The sequence below is a fragment of the Chelonia mydas genome, chromosome 3, assembly GCF_015237465.2.
Source record: "Chelonia mydas isolate rCheMyd1 chromosome 3, rCheMyd1.pri.v2, whole genome shotgun sequence".
Classification (NCBI taxonomy): domain Eukaryota; kingdom Metazoa; phylum Chordata; order Testudines; family Cheloniidae; genus Chelonia; species Chelonia mydas.
Window position 1 is genome coordinate 194,019,679 of NC_057851.1, and position 27,988 is coordinate 194,047,666.

General features: G+C 41.2%; 1 protein-coding gene across 12 annotated transcripts in view; it reads right to left on the bottom strand.

Moving 5' to 3' along the window:
• Positions 1-3,301: 3,301 nt before the first annotated feature.
• The window catches only part of PLCB4 (phospholipase C beta 4), a 323,966-nt gene continuing 299,279 nt past the window's right edge, over positions 3,302-27,988 (bottom strand). For 7 of the 12 annotated variants that reach the window (XM_043544052.1, XM_043544053.1, XM_043544057.1 and 4 more), the window contains 7 exons: positions 25,833-25,908; positions 19,764-19,939; positions 16,670-16,771; positions 11,117-11,174; positions 10,405-10,491; positions 8,343-8,379; positions 3,302-5,064 (listed from right to left, as the gene is read on the bottom strand). In XM_043544052.1, coding sequence (XP_043399987.1) covers positions 4,976-5,064; positions 8,343-8,379; positions 10,405-10,491; positions 11,117-11,174; positions 16,670-16,771; positions 19,764-19,939; positions 25,833-25,908 — 625 coding nt within the window. In that variant the 3' untranslated portion in view covers positions 3,302-4,975. The remainder of the gene's footprint in view (positions 5,065-8,342; positions 8,380-10,404; positions 10,492-11,116; positions 11,175-16,669; positions 16,772-19,763; positions 19,940-25,832; positions 25,909-27,988) is intronic. The other 5 variants (XM_043544054.1, XM_043544055.1, XM_007064146.4 and 2 more) reach the window with 2 other exon arrangements.

A 27,988-nucleotide genomic window follows, 5' to 3' on the forward strand; every position in this document is an offset into this window, starting at 1 on the left:
GCGCTCCACCGGTGTGGGGGAGTGGGTTCTCAAGGGCACATCTGCAGAAGCCAAAGAAACAATGAACAGAGACAGTACTATGAGTGCACTCACAGCCGTGAATCACAAAAACTACACACACCTCTTTCTCACTGTCCCTTGGCTACCACACAGGTCAGCACGAGTCCCAATTATGGTGAGTTCCTGGGGAGGGAGGGATGGGCAAGAAGGGACAAAGGAAGGTTTGCGAAGGGAATTACTATAAGTGGCTGGGGAGCCTAGTCTGAATTTTGGTACCCTTTTCCACAGGCTAGGGTAATTGAACCCCATGTCTCACTCCAAAGGGTAACCCAGGATGCATCTTCTGCATGTGTGTGGCTTCAGACTGGCTCTGTGTACCACTCACTGATGTGTCGCTCTGGTGTCTGCAGAAATAATTGCTGGGTGCGAGGCAGAGTTTCCTGCAGTAGGGGGAGAAACAAGGCAGGTCTCCCAAGGAACCTTCGGCAGAGGACTACAGACTATCTACAGGAAAATTTTCTAGAGATCACTATGAAGGATTCCAGGGATGTACCCATGTATATTAACAAACTTGTCCGCCGTGGCCCCACCATGTAGATGGACACGCTCTGCTGTTAATTTCTGCCCCTTGCCCCTCCTCTACCATATAACAACATACATAAGAGCCCCATCTTCTCTCAAAGTGCAGTATGAAAGCAAAATGAGCACTTACTGGAGCGCCTCTCTTCTGCATTCTGAGCGTCAGGCCTGTAGTGCGGGGACTGACTAGACCTCTCTGGAGTGGAAAAGCGGTCCTGACTCACTGCGCCACCAGACGACCCTGCCGTGTGCTCCACTTCATCCTCCAGCTCTACCTCCTCATCCACCACTTCCTCATCGGCGTTGAGGCCGCTGGTTGCTGCCTCCAGCCCCCCTGAGGTACCCAGGGGGCTCTTGGTGGTGGGGTCGCTGCCGAGGATGGCGTGCAGTTCCTTTTAGAGGCAGCATGTCTTTGGCGACACACCACAATGATTGGCCTCCCTTGCCTTCTGGTTTGCCTGCCTCAGCTCCTTGACTTTTAGCATGATACTGCTGTGTCCCCCTTCTCCTGCATGCCACTAGCAATTAGCCTGTATGTGCTGGAATTCCTATGGATGGTGCGAAGCCGTGACTGCACAGCCTCCTCCCCGTATACTCAGCAGATCCAACAGCTCCGGCATATTCCACGTGGGAGTGCATCTGCTGTGTAAAACCGGCATGATCAGCTGGGATGATGCTGTGTGAACTGTGCATGTAGAGCAAACGGACAGGGGAGGGGTGCATACCTGTGTGCCATCAGGGCAGCCGAGTTCACACCGCTGACCGGCGCAGTGGGCATTGTGGGACACCTCCTGGGGGCCAATTAGGGTGACATAAGCTAGTGAGGTGTCTACACTGATGCTGCATTACTATAACTACGTTGCAAAAAGCTCTGTGCTGCTCAGTGAGGTGGTTTTATCATGTCAGCATAGCAGGGGAATTACATTGGCAGGAGGAGCATTTTAATGTGTGCACCTTCACTGTTTTGTCGTTTAAAAACTGATTTTTGTAGACACAAATGTGTAGTGTAGACAAGGCCTTTTCCGCCTTGAGCAGAAACCAACTCACTGGCTGATTGATTGCCTGTTTACAGTCTCTTCAAAGGCCCAAAGTGGAGTTATGAACTTGAAGCCACAGAAGAACACCTGTGTGGCATGTGAAGGAGTGCCCACCCGCCAGAGCCCCTTTTGGAATTGGGAGTGATCTCTGGTAAGCTTATTAGCATGCCTTGTTTTTAATATGTTGTTGCTGTAATGTTTCAAATGTGTGTGTTTGCTTAGAAAGAGCTGCGTGGGAACAATGGTTGGTGATTACCCTGTTACTAGTCTCTGAAGAGAAAGCAAAGTGCAGATACTGGCCATTTAGGCAGTCTGCCTTGCTGGGGAATATCACGGTAGAGTAAGGGAACTGTTCAGTCTGAAAATACTCCGGTCAGAAGGGAGAGAGATGCATCTCCACCCAAGAGAGGCAATGGCTGGGGAGCTGGAAGCTGGGTGCTCATACTAGACCATAGGGGGGGATACAGGTGCAGTTGCCCTGAACTGAGAGAGACACAGTTCTAAGAAGGGTGTGAGCGTTCCATGCCAAGAGAAGCGGCAGTAAATTCTGCTCTTCATAGAAGAAAATGACATCAGAACAGATTTGACTAGAATGGTGTGAATTAAAGCATGAATACAAGCAGACATAAGGCAACTGTGGTAAATCCAGCATTGGAGTCCTAATGGTAATGCATATCAAATGATCATTTATGCACATAGGGAAAATTTCCAAAACAGTCATATCCTGGGATGTAGCTGGTAAATATTTGTAACATAACCCCATGGAGCTGGCAAAGAAAGAGAGGGGGCTGGGAGCATGTTGACACAAACATTTAGTTTGTGGCAAACTGGAAGTGTGAATCTACTCCGCCCTAGCCTGCTGTACACTAACTAGCCATGTGGATCTCTTCTGATACAAAAAACACACAGATCTCTCAAGTAACTACACCAGCGCATTCCAAAGAGATGTAAAAGAACACGTGGACCCTTCAAAGATAAGGAGGGGCTGACAGGATAATAGTTAAGGATGTTTTGTTCGAACTAGCAGGTTCAAGGCTTAGGGTGATAACTAACAACATTTGGAGTGTAATATGTAACTTGTTTACATCAATGTGTAAAAGGAGCAGTCATAGGAGGGGCAGCTTTGTGCTGGTCTAGGGGACAGTGTCATGTTACACTGATTGAAACGGCACCACTGTCGCAGGTGTACTTTTGTTAGTGTACCTGTGGGTCCTATGGGGCCTTTGCCACTGAACCAAGCCTGTGGTCTTTCTTTACAATCATCACTGGGGTCTGCTGAATCAGTATGCTGCACGCTCTGTTCGCTAGCCACGTTAACACCTTAGCGGTCTTAACAACACTTTGCAGCACTAACATCACCCATCGGCAGAAATATAGGTGCACAGGGGACTTTACTAGCAGAAACTTAGGCACCAATAGGTTAGGCAGCTGCTGAGTAGGGTTCATGAGGATCTACATTTTGGATTTATGTGCCTAAATCCCTTTATGAAGCTAGCCCAGTATTCATAACCTTTAAAATAACTGAAATAAGAATCCCTTGAACAAATAAGGAGTGGTATGAATATGTTTATAGTATGGGCACCTTTACAGGAATTTATGGTAGATACTTTACACTGTGCACTTCATTTTGAAACAGGGATATCGTGAAACTCTTGTATAAATTGATCACACTGATGAGTATTGTATTTATTTTTACGTTTTTATTAGAGAAGTTGAAAGTTTCATCTCAGAACTGACCATAACAATCTCTCTTCATTTAATTTGTTTATAGGAATATGTAGAATTGGTTTGTACAAGCATATACAACAACTTAATTGGTGCTTAGTATAATGAAATCAGTAATCTGATTTGTTCTAAACTACCAGTTTTCCATGCAGTCTCCTTTGTATTGGCAGCATGGGCAAATTCTAAGCAGAATGCTTACATGCATTGTTCTGCAGTATAACTACAGCAGGCTTTAAGAACATGCAAATTAACACTGTAGCAAATTGTTTTCATATCTAACAGACATAAAAAGGTTATTCCTGATATGAAATTCTGAAAATCTGCATAAATATTTTTGTGTAAAATTAAATTAGTTATGTACTTTTCTTTTAACTAGAACTTGAAGTATCAAGAATGCCCACATAATTCATATACATATATATATATATAGGTTTTGTTATGCTAAAAGTCTTCAGAATTAATCAAATAATATTTGGTGACATACGTTTAATCTGTATTTATTGACTAATAGAATGACTGTGGTCATACGGTTGGCATTAAAGTCATAACTGGTGATTGCATCACATGCAGACATATTTCTAGTAATTCAGTGTACTAATTTTGTCACGTGGCAACATTTAGGTGATTTTCTACAATATTGTGATTTGAAGTGTATAAATACTTTTTACATTTTCACAGTTACAAACTTTTTGCCAATAGTCATTTAACAATCTTTAAGATACAATGAACTATAATATCTGGGATCTGCAGCAACAAGATCAAAATGCAATTTCTATACAAGCAATGGATGATGTAAACTTTTCTTAAAGTGCCTAACACATAATTCCTTTAACCTTAGAGCACTGATTAGTTTTGGCACAGAACAATGTATTTCTACTATGTTTACCATTTCAAGAACTTTTACAGGATGTCAGTTTCTTTCAGGAATGATAAAGTTGATATGGCACTTGTTGAAGACATTTTAATGTGGAAATATCTTGCAAAATCACTGTTATCCCAGTGTATTAATTCTGCTGATGAGTTTACAGATATTTGTACTTTCCAATATATGCATTCTCTGCAGCTCAAAAATGTGTGCGCAATAGGAAGAAAATCACCAAAAGAGACTACATCTGTCAAATGAAGCGGATGATTTTTTAAATTATTATTTAGTAGCAGATCCATGTAAAAGGCTTGATGGCAGGAGTTGCTGAGTGCCTCCTACCTCACAGCATCTTGCAGGATTGGGGCTAAACCAATAACATACCAAGCATGAGAATAAAAATGGTAAATAGCATGTTGTTTTGATTATGATTGTGTTCCCATCTGAGCTTATGTTAAAATAAAAGAAACATGGTGCTGTATTTTAAGGCCCTGAGCCTACAATCCTGACACAGGAAAAAACATCCCTTGAGATGAATGGAAGGTTTCCTGAGCAGGGAGTACAGGACTGGGCTTTAAGATGTTATGTGCCTCTTTTTAATAGTGTTTTGCTCAATAAGGGAATTTCAGTACTCAAAAGGAATATGCAAAACCTTAAGACGTGGTGGTCTGTGTCTACAGTTGGTTGAAACAGAATGGAAAAGAGCAAAAAAGCCCACTTTCCCTCCTCAGCAATGATGGTTGGAATTTTACGGATACTGGCTTTCCTGGCTTCAGTTTGCATGCTGGAGTTTTAGACTACTGTTGCTGGCCTGCGGTCCATCTCTGCTTCCAGCTTCACCATCTGCTGCATCTCCTTTGCCTGTAACCCAAAACAATCATGTTGTTTCATCATAGAGTATCATACTAAAGCTTGTGTTCAAAATCAAATACATTTTCAGCACAATAGTATCTGAGTGGAATATATGTAATGAACGCTGGAGGAACGTGACCATTCTCCCCCTCTCAGAAAAAATCTGCATATTTTCAAACATCGCTGTTGTTTTTCTGCTGGTACTTATAAGTTACAAAATACAAGGCAACATTCCTAGGATTTATGGGCCACTTTTCAAAGACACACATGATAAAATGTATCTGAAAGCCTCACATTGTATGGAGGAAAATCATGCTGTTTCTGACTGAACTGCCTCTGGAAATGGGACAATGGCTTGGAGACACACTATATCAGCCCTGGCTGAGTTTGGACTGGTGTTGCTTGGGAAACTGAGGGTTACGACCTGTCATCTGGACCCATTTTCTGCTGGCCAATGAAAGACAATGACTGGTGTGAACGATTATTGGACTTACTGATGGCAGAGATTGTTGACATCTTCCTTAAGGTGGCCAAGATGGCTTCATCTAGCTTAGTGATTTTAGTTGTTTATTTTGGCTGTACCCCTTGCTCCTGGCATCCAGGCTTTTGCTGCCTCAAGATTAGGCTACTGCAATGTGCTCTACATGGGGCTACACCTTGAATCCACCTGGAAACTGATGCTGGCACAGATTGTAGTAGCCCACTCATTGAGCAATATATTTCAATACAGATTCTTGGTTTGTAAATAGAGTTAAAGGTGTTATTTATACCCTCTGATGCCCTAAAGTGCTTGGGACGCTACCCCCTGTCCTCATGTGGCATTGCCAAAAGTTGAGTTTCGAGATGCTTGGGTTAGAAACCCCTCAGTTCAAAGTGTGGGGGGAGGCACCTACCCCTGTGCATTTTCCACGAGGGGCCTTCAATTTCAGAAGTCACTTACCATCCTGCTCCAAAATCACCTGCATATGCTGTCCAGTCTATCTTTACAGCCAGCCTTCTGGGGATAGGGGATGTCTTAAGATTGAAAATACCATTGTGTCTCCCACATGCCAATCTTTTCCCCAGTGTGAGTGGCCACTCTGTTTTTGCTGTACAGGGAGGAGTGGTCACTGGATTTGCCTTACTATGTGAATTGTGTATTCTGATAAGTTGTAAAGGTGCCTACCACATGGGATAGGCATTTTTTATCTAAATCAATAAAGAAGCTCCTACTCAGGGAGTTACATATTCTGTGCATGCAAACAGGTATTTCCAGATGTAAAACTGGGCAAATGAAGGTCCAAAAAAGTCATTTAGATGCACACTTATTTTGCAAAGTAAATGTGGGGTTGTATAGGAGCTATAGATGTACCTCTTTCTGAAGAGTTAGCTCTGTGCATTTTACCATCACATTTGTATACTCAGCTAATTATGATAATACCAAAGGCAACTGTATTATAAATGCATTTAAATCCCACTTTACCTTCCTATGACTTTAAAGTTTGAAATAAATGAAGAAATAATTTTTAAATGAAAATATGGAAACATAACATTAATAAATCCATGTGTACAGCCTTTTCTGAAATACTAGAACTGACTTGCTGTGTTCACTCAGTGTGTGAATTCTGCAAGTGAGAATGAAATTCCACCTAAAATGCAGACTCTTTGACACAGCTTGTATTTATTTCTCAGTAACTGAAGTTATTGTGGTCTCCAATACCCTAATACCTGAGCGCCTCACAATCTACATCCTCCCAACATCCCAGTGAGGAGGGAAGTAATGGTATCCCCATTTTACAGAGGGGGAACTGATGCACTGAGAGACTAAGGGCTTTTCTACATGAACATATAGTTCACAGAAAGCTGTGGTGTGAATCTACCCACACTAGCCTGCCATGGACTAAGTGTCCATGTGGAGCCTGCTGATACACTTTAGTTCATTTCAAACAGGACTAGATCAAAGCACATTAGCGAATTGTTAATAGGTTTCAGCAGGGTCCACCCAGACAATTCGAGCGCAGCAGGGTAGTTTCACACCCCAGCTTGCCATAAACCAAATGATCATGTAGACAGGCCAGAGGTGACTTGTCCTTGCCCATGGTCACACAGGAAGTCTCGGGCACAGCAGAGACTTGAACCCAAGGCTCTCAAGTCTTAAGCCAGTGGTTTTACCACTGGACCATCCTGTATCTCATGAGCAAAGCCCTGTAACTGTTTTGCAGATTAGTTTAGCCAGAAGGGCGTAACTGTAAAGTGAATTTAGTTCAGAATAATCCTACACCATATGGCCAAGCAGCCTGTTTTTATCAACTGATGGTCAGCCACTGCATTCTGAAGTGAACACATGAATAGGATAATTATAGATGAGCTTTGTGGAGGAAGTAAGTACTTGGAGTCAATACGAATCCACCTAGTTAATGGGACCTATGCGTTCAATCCTGCAAGACGCTGTGTGCCCTCATCTTCAATGGGATTTGAGGGCACTCAGTACCTCACAGGACTGAGTGCATCAAGGATAGAGTGCTGGCTGCCAGCCAAATTAATTCTTTGTGTAAATATCTATCTCTAACTCAGTATAGTTACAGTAGATGTGGATAGACTGGGTTTGAGGATGGGATCCCAGTAAATTATCGACTGAAGATTTAAGCAGGTCACTAAATTCAGGCAAAATTCCACAACTGGATGTTTAAACCTAACACAAATATTTTACTGCTGTTGAGAGAAGGGGTTAATATGAATGATGGTTATTAGGAAGCTATAACAGGAAAGCTACAATACTGTGATTAACAGATTCGCAATAGCTGGAAGCCTCTTTTCTTTAGCCACTAAAAAGCTACAGTATTTCTAGCTATCTAATATATTTCTAGCTATTTTTAGTGTGGCATTACTTTTATTATTCTTATGCTAATATATGTGGAAAATCTGGCTTTGTCGGTCTATCAGCATTAGCAGTTAGTCATATATATGTTAACACTAAAATAGTATCCTTAATCAGTAGATGCTTCTTAAAATTTCAAGCATGTCTTTCTTTAACTACTGATAATATAACAATACAAATCATTCTTTAAGTTTCCTGTCCTCGTTATTATAAGAATGTATCTGTGGGTCTGAGATGCTAAAGCATAAAATACTGTTACTATGTCAGACTCTTAAATATTTAGTGTGCATAAATATTATTAACAGTGTGTTCATTATGTTAATGGTACTTCCCAGTGCTTGCATTTACAAAGAGTGCTCCAATGAGAATGATTTAATTTCGAAGAAAAGCATATTGAAAAAGTAGCTTGCTTATTATAGATCAATCCTACCTTGTGTTTGAGACACTGCATGACAGGATTTCAAAAGCTGTTTGTACAAAAATAATAATGTCAAAATTGAGTAATACAACAAGAAGCAAATAAAATGAATGAAAACTGAAGTTAGACTGAGGAATGAATGCAAGAAAAGAATACATAACACAAAAGGCTAATAAATGTGAGTGCCTAATATGTTAAGCCGGAGAGTGTTTCCACCCATAGGTGTCTTAGTCTGCACTGTACATCTGCTATGAAAGGTATCTCCACCATTATGACGTGAAAGGGATATTTAAGACCTTGAGAAGTTTTGATCCAGTTAACTGGAATACGTATGACCACTAGCCAGGTGTCAGTGCTCTGGGCCTGATTCTCCTCACACGTAAATCCACTGAAGTCATGGAGTTACATCAGTGGGAAACAAGCGTGACACCGGAATCCGTCTCAGAGCCTTTTATGATAACGGCATGATAAATTCCATGCAGAACAATTAGCAGTGAGGGAACTTTCTAAGAATGACAAATCAAACACTCAAAAGTAAGGAATTACAGAGTTTAAGTTAAAAGCCCAGCCCTACTCCTGTCCCTTGTCTTTATATTGTGCTGGATCCAAAGACTCTCGCTGACTTAAGTAGGCTTTGGATCAGGCCCTTAATCTTTTTATATCTTCATACATTATTTTACCAACTAGTACAATTTACACTGCAAGGGAATTGTCTGAACCAATCAGGTTGCAGCAATGCTGCAGTCAGTGTAGCACAATTACATATTTTTTTCTCATGTATTCACACTGTGCACTTTGATTGGATGTGTGTACATGATGGACATCGCTGGATTCAAACCACTTTGTGCTAGATGGTGGAGGTGGCAACTAGGGTGGACATTATACCTCCCTGAAGTGATTTTAGCATAGTGCATGTGCTTTATCAGCAGAGTTCAAGTTCTGGAAAATTTAGTGAAAAACGTAGAAAATAAATTCATAACCCTGGAAGGGTGACAGCCACTACATCCATCCTTCAGTTCTCTCTCACCTTACTGGGTTTGTGCTTGCATAGTCCACCCTTGAGTTCCTACTTCACTGAGGCCCACCTGGCAATTGAGCTTGTATGATAATTATTGCTCTGCTGGCTCCTCCTTTCAGCAGGGGGAACCACTCAGGAAAAGAGTTTTCCACCAGGAATAAAATTTGATTTTTTTTTTTAAAGATGACTGCCAGTTTTCAAGAAAATTTTCTTCTTTTCACCAGCAGAAAGTAACATGGTATTTTAACCAGCGAAGGGCAAACTGGTTCTGATAAAACCCTGGAACTGTCACCAATTTTTAGAACAGGACCCACACCAAAAGCTTTTGCGGTTTTGAGATATTTTGAGCATTTTTTTTTCACCCCTATTTTCCATCCAGGACTGGAAACAGAAGTCCCAAAACACAAAGAAAAAAGTTTTTTTTGAGTATTTCCAGACAGGGCTGACCATGAATGTACTGGAATTCTGGGCGCCTTCCTGCCTAACCTTCCAGTCTCATGAGGTTTGAACAGGTTGGAGGATGAGCTTTGGACACGCAGCCAAGGTTTAGATGGTTATCTGAACCAAGTCAGAACTCCATACTGTTTGAAGTCCTTCCACGCCTACGTTTTCAACTCCCAAAAAGGTGAGCAGGTACAAATAAAAGCTTCTTTGGAGCCAATTTCAGTGGTGACTCACACTCAGCAGAACGAGGGGTAGGTCTGCACAGCAGTTGGGAGGTGCAATTCCCAGTGTGGGCGCGCACACACGTGCTAGCCCTGCTGCTCAAGCAAGCCTCTAAAATTGCAGTGTGGCTGTGGCAGCACCAGGCGCAGCTCAGGCTACCTGCCCAAGTACAATTCTCCCGAACCTCCTGTGTACACGTGCCAATGGCTAGCTCAAGCTGCTTCAACCACAGGTGCTAGTTTGAGCAGAACTAGTGGACGTACAACTGCCCAAGCTGGGAATCCCGTCTCCCAGCTACTGTGTAGATGTACCCTACAAATGGAACTGTACTCTCTTTCTCTCTTTTAATTTAGTAAGGCACGTTTCTTGTAACCCCTTTAAATAAAATACCTGCTCATTCTGCTTCTCCAAGACTTCTAGATGCTCAAGCTGAATTTTTCTCAACTGATCCATTTCCTTCGACTGCTTCATTGCTAGCTACAAATAAAAGAAGAGAATACAGGTGACGTGTATCACAATTTTTTTTTATGGATAAATAATTTCCAAAGAATATTATTTATTGGCTGGTGTTCACAGTGCAATACAAAACATTAGAAGGAGGCATGGTCCCCACTCTGGACAGTTTACCGTTTAGTCGATCTAAAATATATACAACAGAAAGCTATTTTAATTCAAATGTCGTACTAATGAGTTAAACGTACTTTGCATATGTTACTTAAATGTGATTTTAAACTCTGCTTGGGATTTTGACTTGTATGTGATAGAAACCAGTAACAAAAATCCATTTTACGAGCCAATTCTCAATTCAGGTAAATGGAAAGGTGAATTCAGATAGAATTCCCACAGATTTCAGTCAGAATTTAGAAGTTCAGGAGTAGACCCCGGGTCAGGTTGCTGGTGAAGAGAGACCTTGAAATTCAGTTTGAGAATGACCAAGTCTCTAGTTTCTCAAGTTAGTAGAAATCAGTGCTGTCACTGAGCTACAGTAACTGAAGGGTACATTTTCAAAATGCTGTGCAGAAGCTGGGTGTACATTACTCAAGAGGTGTGGTTCCTGCCAACAAATCAGAGACATTTGATTTCTTATCAAAATTATACTTACCCTTTTTCTCTCTTCCAGAAACTTTTTAGTGTTGCTGCTGTTTAGTTCTCTTACTCGCCTAAATAAATAAAAAAAGGATATTGTGCTTGAGGACTTCTTATTAAAAAGTCCAAGAGCCAGAACCACAAATCTGAGTCAATGATAAGGAGATAAATAACGTAGGGGCTTATATTGCCACCCTTTATGCACTACCATAGACTGTGAGTAGCTCCACTAGGGTGACTAGATAGCAAGTGTGAAAAATCAGGATGGGGGTGGGGTGGGGAATAGGAGCTCATGTTTAAAAAAAGCCCCAAATATCGGGACTGTCCCTATAAAATTGGGACATCTGGTCACCCTAAGCTCCACTGAGGTCAGTGGGACTAATTACAAAGCAAGGCCCTACTCCGGCTTTAAGTCTTTACATTATATTTAATATTTCTGGCTATCTTGGGTGCTGTGACTAAGAGGGTTTGAAGAAACTGATCAAGATTGTTGCAAACTAAGTTTGCCTTGATCCTCAGTCTGGAGTCATCCATTTAATTGAGGAGTTTGTTTTATTAATCCATTTGCAGTAGTTTATATTTACCATCTCCTAACAGTGTTTAACAATTATTAAAATCATACTGATTATCAAGAATAAAAAGATATTTTAACGAGTGCTTGACACGGTGCCATTCATAGATTCCAAGGCCAGAAGGTACCACTGTCATCATCTAGTCTGACTTCCTGTATAGCACAGGCCATAAAACTTCCCCAAAATAATTCCTAGAGCAGATAGTTTAGAAAAAAATCCCATCTTGATTTAAAAATTCTGAGTGATGGAGAATGTACCACAACCCTTGGGAAATAGTTCCAGTGATTAATCACTCTCACTGTTAAAAATGTATGCTGTACTTCCAGTCTGAATTTGTCTAGCTTCAACTTCTAGCCATTGTGTTATGCCTTTCTCTGCTAGACTGAGGAGCCTATGATTAAACGTTTGTTGCCCATGTAGATCCCACTATAAGCAACTCATCCCTGAACCTTCTCTTTATTAAGCTAAATAGATTGAGCTCCCTGGGTCTATCACTATAGGGCAGGTTTTCTAATCCTTTAATCATTCTCATGGCTCTTTTCTGAACCCTCTGCAATTTATCAACATCCTTCTGGAATGGTGGGCACCAGAACTGGACACACTATTCCAGCAGTGGTTGTACCACTGCCAAATATAGAGGTAAAATAACCTCTCTGCTGCGGTTTGAGATTCCCATGTCTACGTATCCCAGGATTACATTAGCTCTTCTGGCCACAGCATAGCGCTGGGAGCTCATGTTCAGTCATTATGACTAATCAGTCATCATGATTAAGGCTACAGTTTGATCATGGATATTTTTAGTAAAAATCATGGAGAGGTCATGGGCAGTAAACAAAAATTCACATCCCGGGATCTGTCCATGACTTACACTATAAATACCCCTGACTAAATCTTGGGGGGAAAAGGGGCTGCTGCTGGGGGGTTTCCCTGGGGGCCACTACTCGAGGGGGGGAGAGGCACCCCAGGGGGCCACTGCTCAGGGTGGATGGGACTGAGAGGCTGCTGCTCAGTGGGGGGTGGGTGGGTCTGGGCCAGCGACACCAGCTGCTGGGGGCCGCTGAGCAGTGGGTGCTCTGGCTGCCCCCGGGGCTGCTACTCAGGCCGGTGTGGCTGGCTGCAGAGCTGCTCCAGCAGTGGCCAGTGCGGCTATCCACGGGGCCACGTGAACAGCTGGCCCTGGAGCCACCTGCTTGGGCAGCCCTGGGGTCAGCCGCACTGGTCGCTGCAGAAGTCACGGAGGGTGGAAAGTCACAGAATCCATGACCTCCGTGACAGATGCGGAGCCTTAATCGTGATCCCTAAATATTTTTCAGGGTTACTGCTTCCCAGGATAGAGTTCCCCCATCCTGTAAGCATGGCCTACATTCTTTGTTCCCAGATGTATACATTTGCATTGTAGCCCATAGGGCTAGCCTGCTTGTTTGCTTTATTATATCCTTCCTTATTGGTTTGTTTTATTATAATAGATTTGTACTTGAGTATTTTGGCAGTAACACAAGGAACCTTCACACCAGATCCTGTATGATGAGCTAAAGCAAGTTATCCTGGTTATGTTTGTGCCCTTTAACACAGAGAAGTGATGATGAGCTGAGGCAAGTTAGCATACATGTTTGTGACCTTTGGCATAGGTAAGTGGCCGACTGATTGCCCTCTATAAACCTAAATTTATAAACTTAACAGGTACACCACACAGAACATGGAAATAACCACCACCAAACCGGTTCAGGCCAGAAATAACAGATGTGAGAATGAGCTAATGGTCATAAATATGTATGAATATGCCAGGCTATAGAGTAAGCATACCCTGACATTATGTGGGTGAGGAAATTAAATTTAGGCATGGAGGGTGGGCACGTAAGAGGGACATACCACCATGTTCAGTCAGTCAGTTTTGGTCAGGTTTTAAGTTAGTTTCTCTTGGGTCTTTCTATTGCTTTCTAGCGCTCTTGCTTCTCTTAAATTCTTCATCTTCCACTTGAGAACTGAGGAACCTGGACTATCAGAGTCTTTTGGCATGCCAGAGGCAAGGCTGGTTCTTTGTCTCTTACCATCAGGTTATCAAGGAAGGGTGTGAGTGTGTTAATCTAGGAAGTTTTATAGTAAATAATACCACATGTCCCTCCAGAACAATATTAATTCCGTGTTCACTCTGATTATTTTTCCATTTGATTACTATTCCATTTATCTCAATACAAGTCTTTAAGGCTGTATTTTTGCTCTCAGCATGAAAGTCCTTATCATAAATCCCAAGGGTCCTTGCAAAACTCTGTGCAGCCTGATTCTGGGACAAGAATCTTATCATCTGATCAGATTAATTGGCGAGCCTATAGCCCGTATTATCTGAACAATAACATTCATCCCCTTAAATCAGGCAACAACATTTAGCCATATTAAAACATATATTGTTTGCTTGCACCCAGTCTGAGTCATTGATATGTCTTCTTCCTTATTTACCACTCCCCCAATTTTTGTGTCATTTACAAACTTTATTAGTGATGATGTTTTGTTTTCTTCTAGGTCATTGATAAAGATGTTAAATAACGTAGGGCCAAGAACCGATCCCTGCGGGACTCCACTGGAAACAGACCCACGCAATGAGGATTCCCTGTTTATAGTTGCATTTTGAGACCTACCATTTAGCCAATTTTTAATCCATTTAATGTGTGCCATGTAACACTTTATATTGTTCTAGTTTTTTTTAATCAAAATGTCATGCAGTACCAAGTCAAATGCTTTACAGAAGCCTATTATGTCAACACTATTACTTTATCAACCAGACTTGTAATCTCATCAGAAAAAGATAAAGTTAGTTTGACAGGATCTATTTTCCATATTTTATAGTGTGACAAAATTCCTGCTCTACCGTGGTGGGTCTTGTGTTTATTGGCAGATTTGCTCGCCTTGGAGCTTCACGGCAGCCCTCAGCTTGGCCGTTTTTCTGAACCCACAGTCCAGGTCGACGACTCCTGTGTCTGACCAGGAGTTGGGAGGATTTGGGGGGAACCCGGGCCCACCCTCTACTCCGGGTTTCAGCCCAGGGCCCTGTGGAATGCAGCTGTTTAGAGTGCCTCTTGGAACGGCTGTGCGACAGCTACAACTTCCTGGGCTACTTCCCAATGGCCTCCTCCCAACACCTTCTTTATCCTCACCATGGGACCTTCCTCCTGGTATCTGATAATGCTTGTACACCTCAGTCCTCCAACAGTCCGCGTTCTCACTCTCAGCTCCTAGTGCCTCTTGCTCACAGCTCCTCCCACGCACACCACAAACTGAAGTGAGCTCCTTTTTAAAGCCCAGGTGCCCTGATTAGCCTTCCTTAATTGATTCTAGCAGCTTCTTGATTGGCTGCAGGTGTTCTAATCAGCCTGTCTTAATTGTCTCCAGAAGGTTCCTGATTGTTGTGGAACCTTCCCTGTTACCTTACCCAGGGAAAAGGGACCTACTTAGCCTGGGGCTAATATATCTGCCTTCTACTCTCCTATAGCCATCTGGCCCGACCCTGTCACAATAGTTATCATATAAATAAAAAGAAAGTATATAACTAATGTTTACATATAATACACATTTGTAAAGTGCCTTTCATGGCAAGAATTCTAATGAGCTGACACAAAATAGCTGAAGAAGTTGAATTAGACTAATTGAAAAAATGTGAAAAAGAGCAGTGTCTTCAGTCTATTTTTATATATAAACCCAGCTTAAGTAATTTTATGTCATTAGCAGAAGGTTTTCATAAACCTGGAACATGATTACCAAGGGCTCTGGCAACTGCTGTCTTCAGTCTGTACTAGAAATCTGTAAAACTCCATTGTTTGTTCATTCAGAAGGAACAAGTTCAAGCTCTAGGATCAAAATAGCCCAATGCAGGGCAGGCAATCGAAGGTGAAAATGTTCAACTATTTAGCAAGCCCAAAACCATATGGAAACCTTGAAGACTCCTGGGAAATCATCATATGAACATTGCTTCTACCTGTGTATTCAGAACACCTTAAATTAAAATGGAATTTTAAAGAGCTACAAAACTGCAGCCCAAAACCTGGGGAAAATGCAAGAAGCTGTCACTGAAATCTGTGCCTCTAGTTTCCCAAGTCTGGAGCTCAGACATCAAAACTAGGGATGGCTTTCCCAGATCTGCAGTGAAGACATGCTGAGTGGCTTTCTAGCTTCAGATGTGGTCTGGTCTAGTGGGGCTTGGAGCCCCGCGAACAGGGAATATTGGTCAGGTTTCTAAGACCAGTCAGCACCAGGTGAAGGAGGAAGCTGTGGTCCAAGGTTGGAGGATCAATACACGAAGGATACTACGCTGTCGTCAGAAAACAGCCCCAGCTCCTCTACCCCTCACATCTGTCTTTGGCATCCCCCCCCCCCCAAAACTGACTTTGCCCCTTACTAATCTCACACCTATCCCCTTTCTTCCCCATAACTTCCCTTCTGCTCCCTCTGGAATGCCTGTTCCATCTCTCATCCCTGCCAGGAGTGGGCAGCGATGAAGGCCATGGGATGCCTTTTCACTGATGCCATTTCTCATTCCCCGAGTGGCACTACCTCGCCTGCTTCTCTGAACCCAAGGCTAACCCAAAACTAGACCCAAGTCTCAACGTTGCCTTCTCAGTGCATCTTAACAACACTAAAAAGTAACTGTTGCAAGTGATATTGCACAGCATTTAAAGGGGAAAAATGGATCAGTGAATAAAAACTAAGGTCCTAATTCTAGAAACACTTTCACACATGTGTAACTTTATCTGTGTGATTAGTTCCATTGTAGTCAATGGCACTCCTCATGGGTGTGACGTTCAACTCCTTTGTTAGTGTTTCCAAGATTGGGGCCTAAATGATACGATCCACACACACACAAAATTGTCCAGAAACAGCCATCGAAAATATATACAGCATAACAATTAAAAACACACGCCATTTCCCACACATCAAAGCATACTTTAGTCAATGTGTGCACAGATCAATCAATTATACTGCCTCTCATAGATGGATCTGACACTTACCTCTCCCTTTCAGCCTTATTTTTGATAGATTTATCCTGGCTTATGGCTTTGCTGTTTTCCATAGAAATTTTAGCCTGGTTGGCACGCATTTCCTTGCTTTCCCTAGGGAAATACAAACAAAATCATTATAAACTGAAATGTGATAGTTAATGGTTGTTGAGGTAGCTTATTGATACCTTTCTATATAATGGCTAAAGTTGTCTGTGAAGTATTAAAGAAGTACAAAGAACAGACTATATAAAGAATGTCTTCTTCCTACTGGACTGTATGTTTGAACAGCACTTACAAATCTCAGGAGGGTATAGAGAAAACAATTTGAAGGAATGGTTTTAAGAATTTTACACTTTGAATTAAACAGGCTACAAAAATACAGTACTGTCTCTAGTTTAGAACTTTTGACTGAGTAAGAGCTATTATCAGTAATTTAAGAAATGTGACTTGCCTTTTAAAACTACACAATAAATTTACAAAAACTCTGTGCACAGAATGTATGAGCAGAGTACGAATAATATTAACATTTGCTAGTTCTGGCATATCCGTCTTATTTTTATGATTTGGTGTTGTAACCTCAACTAGCGTTTGGTATAGGTTGATGAATTAGAGAAAAACAATTGCAACACAAACAGCACAGATGACAAAATCAATTAAAGTCCACTGAAGTCAATTATCATATATTATCAGTATTTTATCCTACTTAATGCAATTTGGTGCTTTCTGAATACTGCTCCACTCATCTGCTGATCTCTCCCTGTATTAAAAAATACTTTTGTTTTTCTCTCTCTGACTCATTACCAAAACATTTGGATGCATTTTAGTCAGAAATGTCAGTTTGACTCCCAGATTTTCTAATTTCTTGTGTGCTCCATATACAGTATCTCTAATTCAGTAAAGTGAAATGGAAAGAGTCAAAGGCAGCTGGACTTTCTGAGAGCCATCTGAGTTCTCGTACATCCTGGAGCTGGATAGCCCCCCCCAGTGTTCAATGGCAATCTTCTGATTGCACTCTTAAGCATTTTTTGTTTTCTGCTTTCTTCTTTGAATCCGGTCAGTCCAAGCATGAACTGTAATTGCTTTCTCCACCATGAGTGGAAAACGTTAGACTCTCCAGCAGATATCTGCATCATTTCAGATTACCGATCTCTCTACTACCACTCTGTATACTGTCTAGATAGCTATTCAGCACATCTCATTACTCTAGTTAATAGATAGAGAGGCTGAAAGAATAGCATGCTGTCAACTGCCCTTTCTATTCTCAAGATGATCCTTTATTTTCCATGCGTCTTGCTCAGCTGATTCCTGGAGGTTACATATACTTCATGTATTTTATACATTCTACAGGTGATGAAGCATGAAGCCCCTTTTGGGCATTATGATCAACAATTCAACATTTCACATTCAAAAGCATTCTGGTTTGTGGACATGCACAGATGTAACAGTGTTTTACATTTGTCTAAGGCAGAAAAATCCCCAATCTTTATACAAACGGGTTGGATAAAAATCCCTGGGTAAGCGGCGAACACAGAGACAGCAACAAATAAAACCAAAAAGATCCCTAACTTGGATGGCACAGAACATTATTTAAAGTTTACCCATGCACAGAAATCAATGTGTTGTGCTCGGCACCTCTGAAAAATCAGACCAGCACTTAGAACTGTACGGTACAAATGAAAATTATTTTAAATAAGCAATTCAGTACTAAGAACTAATTTCTAAAGATAATACAGAACCATTAAAATACTATGGAGATGTGAAAATTCTAAATCTAAAGCTACGAACTGTGAGGAAAGGATGAAGAAAGTAAACTTCTATATAGCCTAGGTGACACGTTTTCCTGGTAGAGATATCTCTCCACACTGATAGCTTTAGCCCAATGTAGATAAGAGAACAAGGGAAGTAGGTATAGAAAAGAAAAGAAAAACATTTCAAAAGAGATTAGAAGAACTATTCCTCCAGGAAAGAAACTATAATTTAGCAGAATAGATTAGAAACAGTATACTGGTTACAAAATGGATCAGAAAGCAAGACTGTGGATAGCAAACTGGCTGTGGTGCCTTTGTGGGCTGTTGCAACTGCATAACAGAACACCCCAAAGGCTGTCCTAACTTGTACTAGGGAATAACTCTTCCCCGGCTTGGTCCCAGAACTAGGATCTGTAAAATAATTATTTTTAATGTATTTCATAATACTTCAAAAAGTATCTAATTATAAAATAAACAAACATATTCCTAGACAGCTTGAATTAATGAGCTAATTTGGAGAGTAACATAAAGATGAGCATATTAAAACCTTTCATTGAGACAATTTCCTCTGCTGGATGGCAAGCATGCAGGTCTCAGCATGGAATCTGTTTTATGGTAAGGTACTACATTATTTCATTCAGGAATTTTGTTAAAATAGAAAATAACCTCAGTTAGCTTCTTTTGATGTGAAGTCGTTTATGCTTTTTGGACTTCCTACCAGACCAATGCTGAGGACGGTCTTTTAAAAATATATATTAAGTAAATTCCTATGGTTGTGGACTTCCTCACATCATAGACTGTGCAATGAGATAATTCCTCCACTTCTATTCTTTGCATGTATAACACTGGGGATTACGATACTTACCTCCCTTAGTAAAGTCCTTTGAGACCTACTGATGAAAAGTGCTATATTAGAGATAGGCCATACTATTATTTGCATTTAATTTAAAGGGGACAGTGCAGTTAAATATAAAAGCAATCAAGAGTGCTGGCATGCAGCATTTTCTTTGTACTGGAGATTACAACCTGATATTTTATTAAAACAATGTGCAACTGTGAGGTAGTTGCACAGGAAAAAAAAAAAAGATAACTAAAGTTTTCACACCCACAGCTCCTATCAACTTCAAAAGGTAGTTGCAAATGCTCAGCATCTCTCTGGTTCAAGCTCTTTAAATTCAAGTTCCTTAGCGTAAATGGAGCTATGACGATTTACACCAGCTGAGGATCTGCTCCATTATCCATATTCCAGTTCTTCCTTTGATAACTTATTTGACTGCTATGATGCTCTATCCTGATAATCTCGTCACCAGTGCACGGGTTCTCAGGGTGCTGACTGATGACACTGATCTGCTCACCTGTCATGAGAAAACTTTAGCTGTTGGGTTTGCTGCTCATGAGCATTAACCAGCAGGGTTTTCAGGAGCTCACACTGCTGGCTCAGATGTAAATCACGGATTTCTTGCTCTTCGGCACTGTGGGTGTTGATCATCTCTGACCACTCTTTAGTGTGCTGCGCTACAATTTCTTTTACCTGTAGAGAAAGAACAATGACTAGTTTGTCAGTATTTCTCACAGTTATAATATAAGGGCAGCCATTAATGCAGTGGAGATCATTTCAAGATAATTACAAAAATCTTACAAAACACAACTAAATTGCAAGAACTAAATTATATAAAGCAAACTGCTCCACAGTGACATGAAGCCACTAAGGAAACTACAGTGTATTATAAACACCAGATAAAATGCACCCTCACTACTAGGGCTCTCTGTTACCCAGCTGCCCTGTGTAAAATGACTGAATTAATGCCCTCAATTGTACTACAATTCTTTTTAAACCTCCTGAAACGTATGCTTCATTATACAACTGCTAAACATTCTTGGCTGCATCAAAAATATAAAATAAAAAAAATCAGAGATGGAGAATATCTAGTGGGATGAATTTCTCTAAGGGCTTAAACACAGGCTCCGATTTTCTGGAGAAAATCTTATTCACACAAAGAAAGCTTATGCTCAAATAAATTGGTTAGTCTCTAAGGTGCCACAAGTACTCCTTTTCTTTTTGCGAATACAGACTAACACAGCTGTTACTCTGAAACCTTATTCACACAGTCAGTTTTTCAGAGAAATCCTATATTTAATACATCCTGAATCTGCAGCTAGACTATATAGCTGTGTCTTATGCTCATTAAGTCAGCAGGGAATCTGACAAGTATTCTTTTCTTGCTCAGCTCTCAAGACTCACAAGAATAATAAGATTAAAGTTTTGGAAAGTTCCCAAGAAACAATGTGAAGAAGTCTAAACCATCAGAGTTGTTATTATAATAGTATATTGTACTCCAATGATTTAGAAAAGTAACTAATAGAAAGATATACCTTATTATCCCTTCATAATTAGCTATGCTATTTTGACAAGCTATCCTACTTTTCCATAAATGCACACAAAGTCTCACCAAAAAATCATCTATTTTTAGGTAGGCCTTTTTATAAAGTGCTACTATGGAAACTAATAGCCTTTGGGCGTTCTTATATGGAAGCTAATCCTGATTCTTCAAATCAAAATTGCCATCACAGAACTCCCAAGTGAGACTGATGCCAAGCCCCTCAGGAGCATGTACCCCCTAGACGCACTTCCTCTCAAACGTATTTTAGGCATCTGACCCACAGTCAGATGCATACAGCTAAACAGGCTCGTCCAGTGCACTGACAGCGAAACAACAAAAGTGAGAGAGACATTCAAGGGAGCAGAGCACCTCTAAAGGCAACCAGTGCCTAGACTCTCTGCCAAAGGTACAAGCAAACAAAGAACACATTGTGTGTTAAGAATGGGATTCTGCATTGATAATAAAGAGCTTGCTGCCTTTTCCAAGCTAGGCTGGTATCTCATCTACATAAAAGCTAGTCTCACGTTTAATTATAATTAAATATACTTCCCATAAGAAAATGTATATGGTTTAGTGCAGAAAATGCAGGCAAAGTGCTGCACAGAGTTTGGCTTTTTCCAGCTGGCAGGAAAACAAGCCTTTGGAGGCAGAAGTTTGACCAGACTAATACAGCAAGGCCTCCCATTCAACAAGGTACTTAAGCATGAGCGTAACTTTAAGCATGGGAGTAGCCCCACTGACTTCAATGGGACTATTCAAAAGGTTAACATTATGATAGTGCTCAGGTATCTTACTAAGTTGGGACCTACATGCAGAGGAGTGAACCTTATGGGAAACTGCCCAGGGGAAGAAAGCCTTTATTGACAGGCTCCCATAGTAATACTGACCTCCGAACCCGAACACACTGGGTGTTAGGGAGGGAGCTGAACATACGCATGGAAATAACCAGAAAACATTCATGCTTTTTGGATGGGATTTTCCAAAGGGCTCAGTGTTGGCCTAACGCTGCTCACATGGCAACCAATGGGAGTTTTACCGTTGACTTCAATGGGAGTGGAGTTAGGCCAACACCGACATCTTTGAAAAATTCTACCCTTTATGTTTATCTCAATGTACAAGATGGGATCAGCCCCATCTTTGTAGATGAAGACCCAATTAATGCCTAAGCTATCTAGGGGCCAATGACCAAGGAAGAATTACAAGTGAGTGAAACCACATCAGAAGCAGGTGTATATTCTCAGAAGACATCTATGGTCATAATGTTAGAAAGCATTGTTTTATTTTGTTTTGTTTTTTAAAAGATCAGCACTGTAAGACGATACAGGTTAGTAGGGGAGACAGTATAATGAGGCTTCCGGAGACCCCACCGCTTTGCATTCTTGCACAGGTGCCATCCATATTATTCTATATAGGCGGCTCCCATTGTAATAGCCTTTCCAATTGGGTCGAGCCACTGGGTGCTGCACCCTTTCAAAAGCTGGTACAATCCTGGAGAGAACCATGGCAGGGTTGGCCAGAATTTCTCCTTCATGTTGCAGTGTGATTCCCCCACATGCTACCCAGGACAGGCCTGGGCCTTGAATGCACAATCTCCATATAAGGGGCCTGAGTCTCATTTACACTAAATCCACGTTACATTGCTTTAGCAGCACAAACAGACATTAGACAGGATGTAAATATAATTTACTCCCATATTTAGGTTCCCCGTTACATGGTCAGAGCAGTGTAAAATGGCCTTAGTGTAAATAAGAATCAGGCTCAAGGTGTCCATCTTAGAAATATCTTGAAAAACTAAATGACTAATGCAAACACTGGAAATCCTGGGGAAAGCAAGTACTGTTTGACTTAGTGACAAAGAGCCTCTAGAGAGCCAAATAAGCACAGAAAAGCAAAGAATTCTAGGCTCTCAAGGGAAGAGATAATCTGATAATTGTTTCTGAAAAGTGGCAACATATATTACAGAGGAACACAAAGGAGGAAATCCTATAGACTGAACAGACATTCTAATACCAACGAAGAACCCAACAACAGAGCTTAGAGAGCTAAGCAAGATTATTATTCAAGTGCTTGATCCGAGGAGACAAAGATAAAAATCTTAAAACTCACAACATGCTCATGGAGAGAGATGCGCCACAGAGGATGCAAAACATTAATTTCCTAGACCTCAAAATAAGCATGCAGCCTAAAAGAGAGGTACTGCTCCTGGTAAAACAAGCCTCTCTGAAATCATGTTTTTAACTGAATATCCTGCAAAGCTGCATGGTAGATTTCAAGTAAAGCAAAATATATCCTGGGATTAAGAGAAATCTGTCAAACAGAAGTGAACGTGAGAAGAGCTGAAATCCTGCCTTTCATTTACTTCCATGTATGTCTAGAGAGACTCAAATCTTCATACAGAACTTTCAGTAACAGTGAAATATTTTTTTCTTCTTTCCCTTGCCTCCTTTTCTTGCTGGATATTAGGAACCTAGTTTTCCAACACAGGAATGTATCTTGCATCTACAAAGGTAGATGTGTGTAAAGTATGCATTTGTGTATTCAAAACAAAATGAGTATTTCATGTTAAACTTGGCCTGGATTTGTATCCACGACATAGAGGAGCAAGTCTCTGTAGACCATTACCACTGGTAATGGGCATAGCTGCGTAGTATTTAATTTCATTTTCACATGTTGTGATACGGGGATGATGCACATCTGACACATGCTGGATTAATCCTAGGAGCTCACTAATCAAATGAACTCACTTGATCTTAAAATCAATGGGTCAAATGGTGAGAGGTTTCTGAACAGCTGCTGAGTATCTACAACGCCCATTGAATTCAACAGGAATTGTATAAACTTGGCATCTCTCAGGATTTCCCAATGTAATTTTTATCTGCATAGCTGTACTCTGTTGGGGGTAGAAGAAATCTACATTTCCATTTGGTCTGGAGCAAACCACCCAGGTGGGATACAAGTGAAAGCCAGCATCAAAGGTGTTCTGTGGGATCAGTAAAGCCACAAAGGGTGGAAGTTTCAAAGGAGCTCAAGCTCCCTTAGGGTCCTTTAAAAATCCCAACCTAAAGCTAGACATGGAGAAGAAAGCAAGCCATCCATCTGTGTGGGGACGGATTACGCATTTGACAGGATATGTTTGGAAGTGGGCATTTCAAAAGGACATACCCTAATATCCAAATCAGTTTGTGGGAAGGAAAAAAAACATTCAGACTCATTGGAAGTAGAAGGTTAGTGAACACTTCAATGTCCATTTATATTAGAACCAGTCTGGGCAGCTGAGGTCACATCAAAGACTCTTCTATTCTGTAAAGCTTTAAGATTTTACACTTTGCTTTGTATTTAAGCTTACTGCCTAGCTTGCAATGCTCTCTCTAGAGTTGTTAGCCCCACTGATTTTTATAACTAGCTTTTCCTTTGTGCTTTTCTCAATCTGCCAGTACAACCAGTTTTTATTTCAGACAGTGGTTCTGACATTTCCTATTGTGGCCACGTTGTTAAGATTGCTATTTTCTGATACATGTGCTCCTTTCCCTAGACCAACCTCACAACTTCCCTGCAGCAACGGCAAACTATGGCCCTTGATTTTGAGCTGTGGCGTTCAGAGGTGCAACCAGAATGGAGGAGGAGGGGCAGAGTTTAAGCTGCCTCTGCATCTCCCAGATGCCGGGCTCTGCTGGATACAATTTAGAGCAACCCCGAGTGGTTTCCTACAGCTTCCTATGGGCTACTATACCGACCCTATGGAACTGGAACACAGTACACTCTCGTCATGCTTCCTCTGGCTGCCAGTCTGCCCCTCATCTTCAACCTGCCTCTGTCCGCCTAGGGAAATAAGGTGATGGAGAGCACATTGCACTCTTCCATTAGCCCCATGTGTCCGGGAAAACCCTTTATGCACAGGGTAATACCCTTTTTCACCAACAGAGTGACAGTCAGGCTGCAGAAGGAGAGAAAACTAGGATCTACATGTTCTGGTTACATGAATGCGTGATATTAGAATTGACAAGATGAAAGTGAGCTTGTCTTAGTCTGCTTAATACAGTGGCGTGGTTACCTCTCCCATGCGGTATCTGTGGTGTTTGATGCCTCTCCCTGTGTGTAAGACTTTACATGTATTAGGTAAAAATCCCCTGTTGTTTTCAATCGCCTCTACTCTAATCTCTCTGGGTCATTTTGCAGCTGGTTCTATCGTAGAGGGTATTTGCTATTCCTCTAACTTTGACATCAACCACAAACCTGAAAGCAGTTCAAATGGCACCAGAGAAATCTTTGACAAAGTGGTACAGGATGCAACAAAGTGCAGAATGAGGATTAGTTTAAAAAATTAATTAGTCAGGAAGTCTCTGGAAATACTAGCTAAGATCTATACTGCACCGCATCTAGCCTGAAGACTGACAATGTTTTACCTCTGCAAGGGAGCAGCTCCATGCAACTCTTCAAAATGGTCCATGACCGTAGCTTGAGAACAACTGATTTAAAAACAACTGGGACTGGATCTTGGGTGCTGTTATTTGGGGACAGGCATCTTGGAGAAAGCAATGGATTCACCTCAGGAGAAGTACGAAGTAACCAAGTAATACATCTGATGCAAATGGGATGGTTCCAGGAGAGAGACAGTGAGGGCACAGGGAGAGTCAAATGTCTGGCAGGGTGTTGGACAAGGTGACACTGATGTAAAACTAACAAGCAGCTAATTCCATTTATCTACATATTTTTGGTGGCAAAATTCAATTCCAATTTTCATATAGCACATTTTCCTCTGTTCTCTGCATAGCTGAAACGACTACAAAATGACCAAATATTTTTGTTTCACATGGAAACAAAACTAGGAGCATGATACTCTCTTCAAAAACTGTTAAAGTCAGGAAATGGATTTTGCTCTTTTTGAATAAAAAACCAAAAGCTTTTAGACACTGAGTAATGCCCATTCTTTTCTGCATGTCATTATTGCTGAAAATTATTCGCATGCTTTCATAAAAATAAACTACCATTTGGGTCTCAAAGATCTCAAATGTTGCATGTGTTAACACTGGCATGTTTTCTTACCTTAGATTTGTGATCGGATGTTAAAGCCTGAATTTTAATTTCAGTTTCTTTCTTCATTTCAAGACAATTACTTCCTCTAAAAAAGCAAAATGGCAAATGTGTGCCACAAGTTAAATATCTTCCCATCCAGTCAGCTCATACTAATGAATAGTTAGTCAATGATGAAGTACTGTAGTGTATTGGAATGAAATTATTTCTTCTAGCAATTTATCCACACTTTACAAATATTATCGGTTTACTGATCATGCAATTCAAACACACTTCACCTGTTATTTCTAGAAGGGACCCACAATTATTCAATTACTAAGGATATGTCAGCAAGTCCATTTATGATGCTGGTTTCTTTTTTAGCCAATAAAATTAAACTTCAGCCCGAAAACCTGCAAACAGATTCACTGCCTAGGTATGATTTTTGTTTTGTTTTGCTTGTTTTAAAGCCAATTTTGCTACCTTTTGGTTTGAGGCATGAAAAATGTATCTTGATTGCTAGTTTCCATTGTGATTTCTGCATCTTTAACAGAAAAAGGTTTATTGTCAAGTACAGCTACCTACAACAAGTGCCCCACTGCAGCAAAGCTGAAATGACCGCAAGGATTGGTCTTCATACCCGTGTGCCATGAAAGAGGATCTGCACAGCCCAAACAGGCCAATGTGGCGTGGCTGGCACAGACCCCATGCCAGTACATTCAGGTTTTTGGAGCTGAACTTTGTATGGATCCAACAGCACCAATCCTCACACAGACCCTGATCCTGCAACAGAATGCATATAGCAGGACCGTGGCACCCATGTGGAACCGAGCTAAAGTTAATAGGGCTCTGTGTGGGTGGCAAGGGTCTTCTGGTATTGTAGGGGCACCACAGGCTGGAAGAATAGCTACAGAGGGGTTATGCTGCCACCCAATAACTTGCCTGTGCGGTGGGTAGAAGAGTGATGAAATACAACCCTCCCACAACAGTTCCCTTCACAAATCTCAGGGTATGTCTATACTACCCGTCGGATCGGTGGGCATCGATCGATTCAGCGGGAGTCGATTTATCGTGTCTAGTCCAGACGCAATAAATCGACCCCCAAGCGCTCTCCCGTCGACTCCGGTACTCCACCACTGTGAGAGGCGCAGGCAGAGTTGACGGGGGAGTGGCAGCAGTTGACTCACCGCGGTGAAGACACCGCAGTGAGTGGGTCTAAGTATGTCCACTTCAGCTACGTTATTCACATAGCTGAAGTTGCATAACTTAGATCGATCTCCCCCCGCATGTAGACCAGGCCTTACTTGGACTTTGTGCTGGGAGAGGTGGCAGCATACAATGTAGGATCAAAAGTTCCATTACAGCAACAAGAAAGCTTTCAATTAAAGTCTTACAAGAGTCAGTAAATTCTCAATCCATCCTTCAAACCCTGACCTGTCATGCCCTTTCTTGCAGCGAAAGGTTCTTAGAACAACATGCAAATCCACACACCAAACTTCCTGGCCTTTTTGTTTTGGTTTTAGAACAAATCTGTCTTTGAATGGAATATATTTTTATTTCACTTTTTGTGCAGCCCCTTTAAAAAACATTTCTCATCAAATCCTTAGTTGGTGTAAATCACCATCATTCCATTGTCGTCGAGTGGAACGACACTGATTTGTACTATCTGAAGATTTGCCCCAATTAAATTGTTTATTGCTTGGCTGAAGTAAAATTAAATTAATCACAGTCCTGGAAATGAAGCTTGATAAAAAATATGCCAGTTTTAAAGACTATTTTAATATCAGAGTGCTGCTAACTTATGGAAATGAGCAGAAAGCTTTATCCTCAAATGTTCCCAGAGAAGTCTGGTATGGAAATACAAGGAGTGTGATGTGCCTTGTGTTTCCTGTGGGCCACTGTGAGGATTAATCACTGATTTGCCTGTCACAGCAAGGAAGGTTTTGCATAGATTTCTGCCATAAGTTTGATACTCTGGAAAGTCCTATAGAGTTATAGGGCCAGTTACATCAGACTAAATCTGAAATGTCATTGACTGCAGTGAAGTTACTTTTGTTTTACACTGGTGTAAATGTGTTCAGAATCTAGCCACAATACAGTTTAATGCTTCTTATGCTTTATGAAGATCACTCCACTCAGGAGGATCAAACATATTTATTCAAAGACCCACTGATCAGTAAAATTTCCAA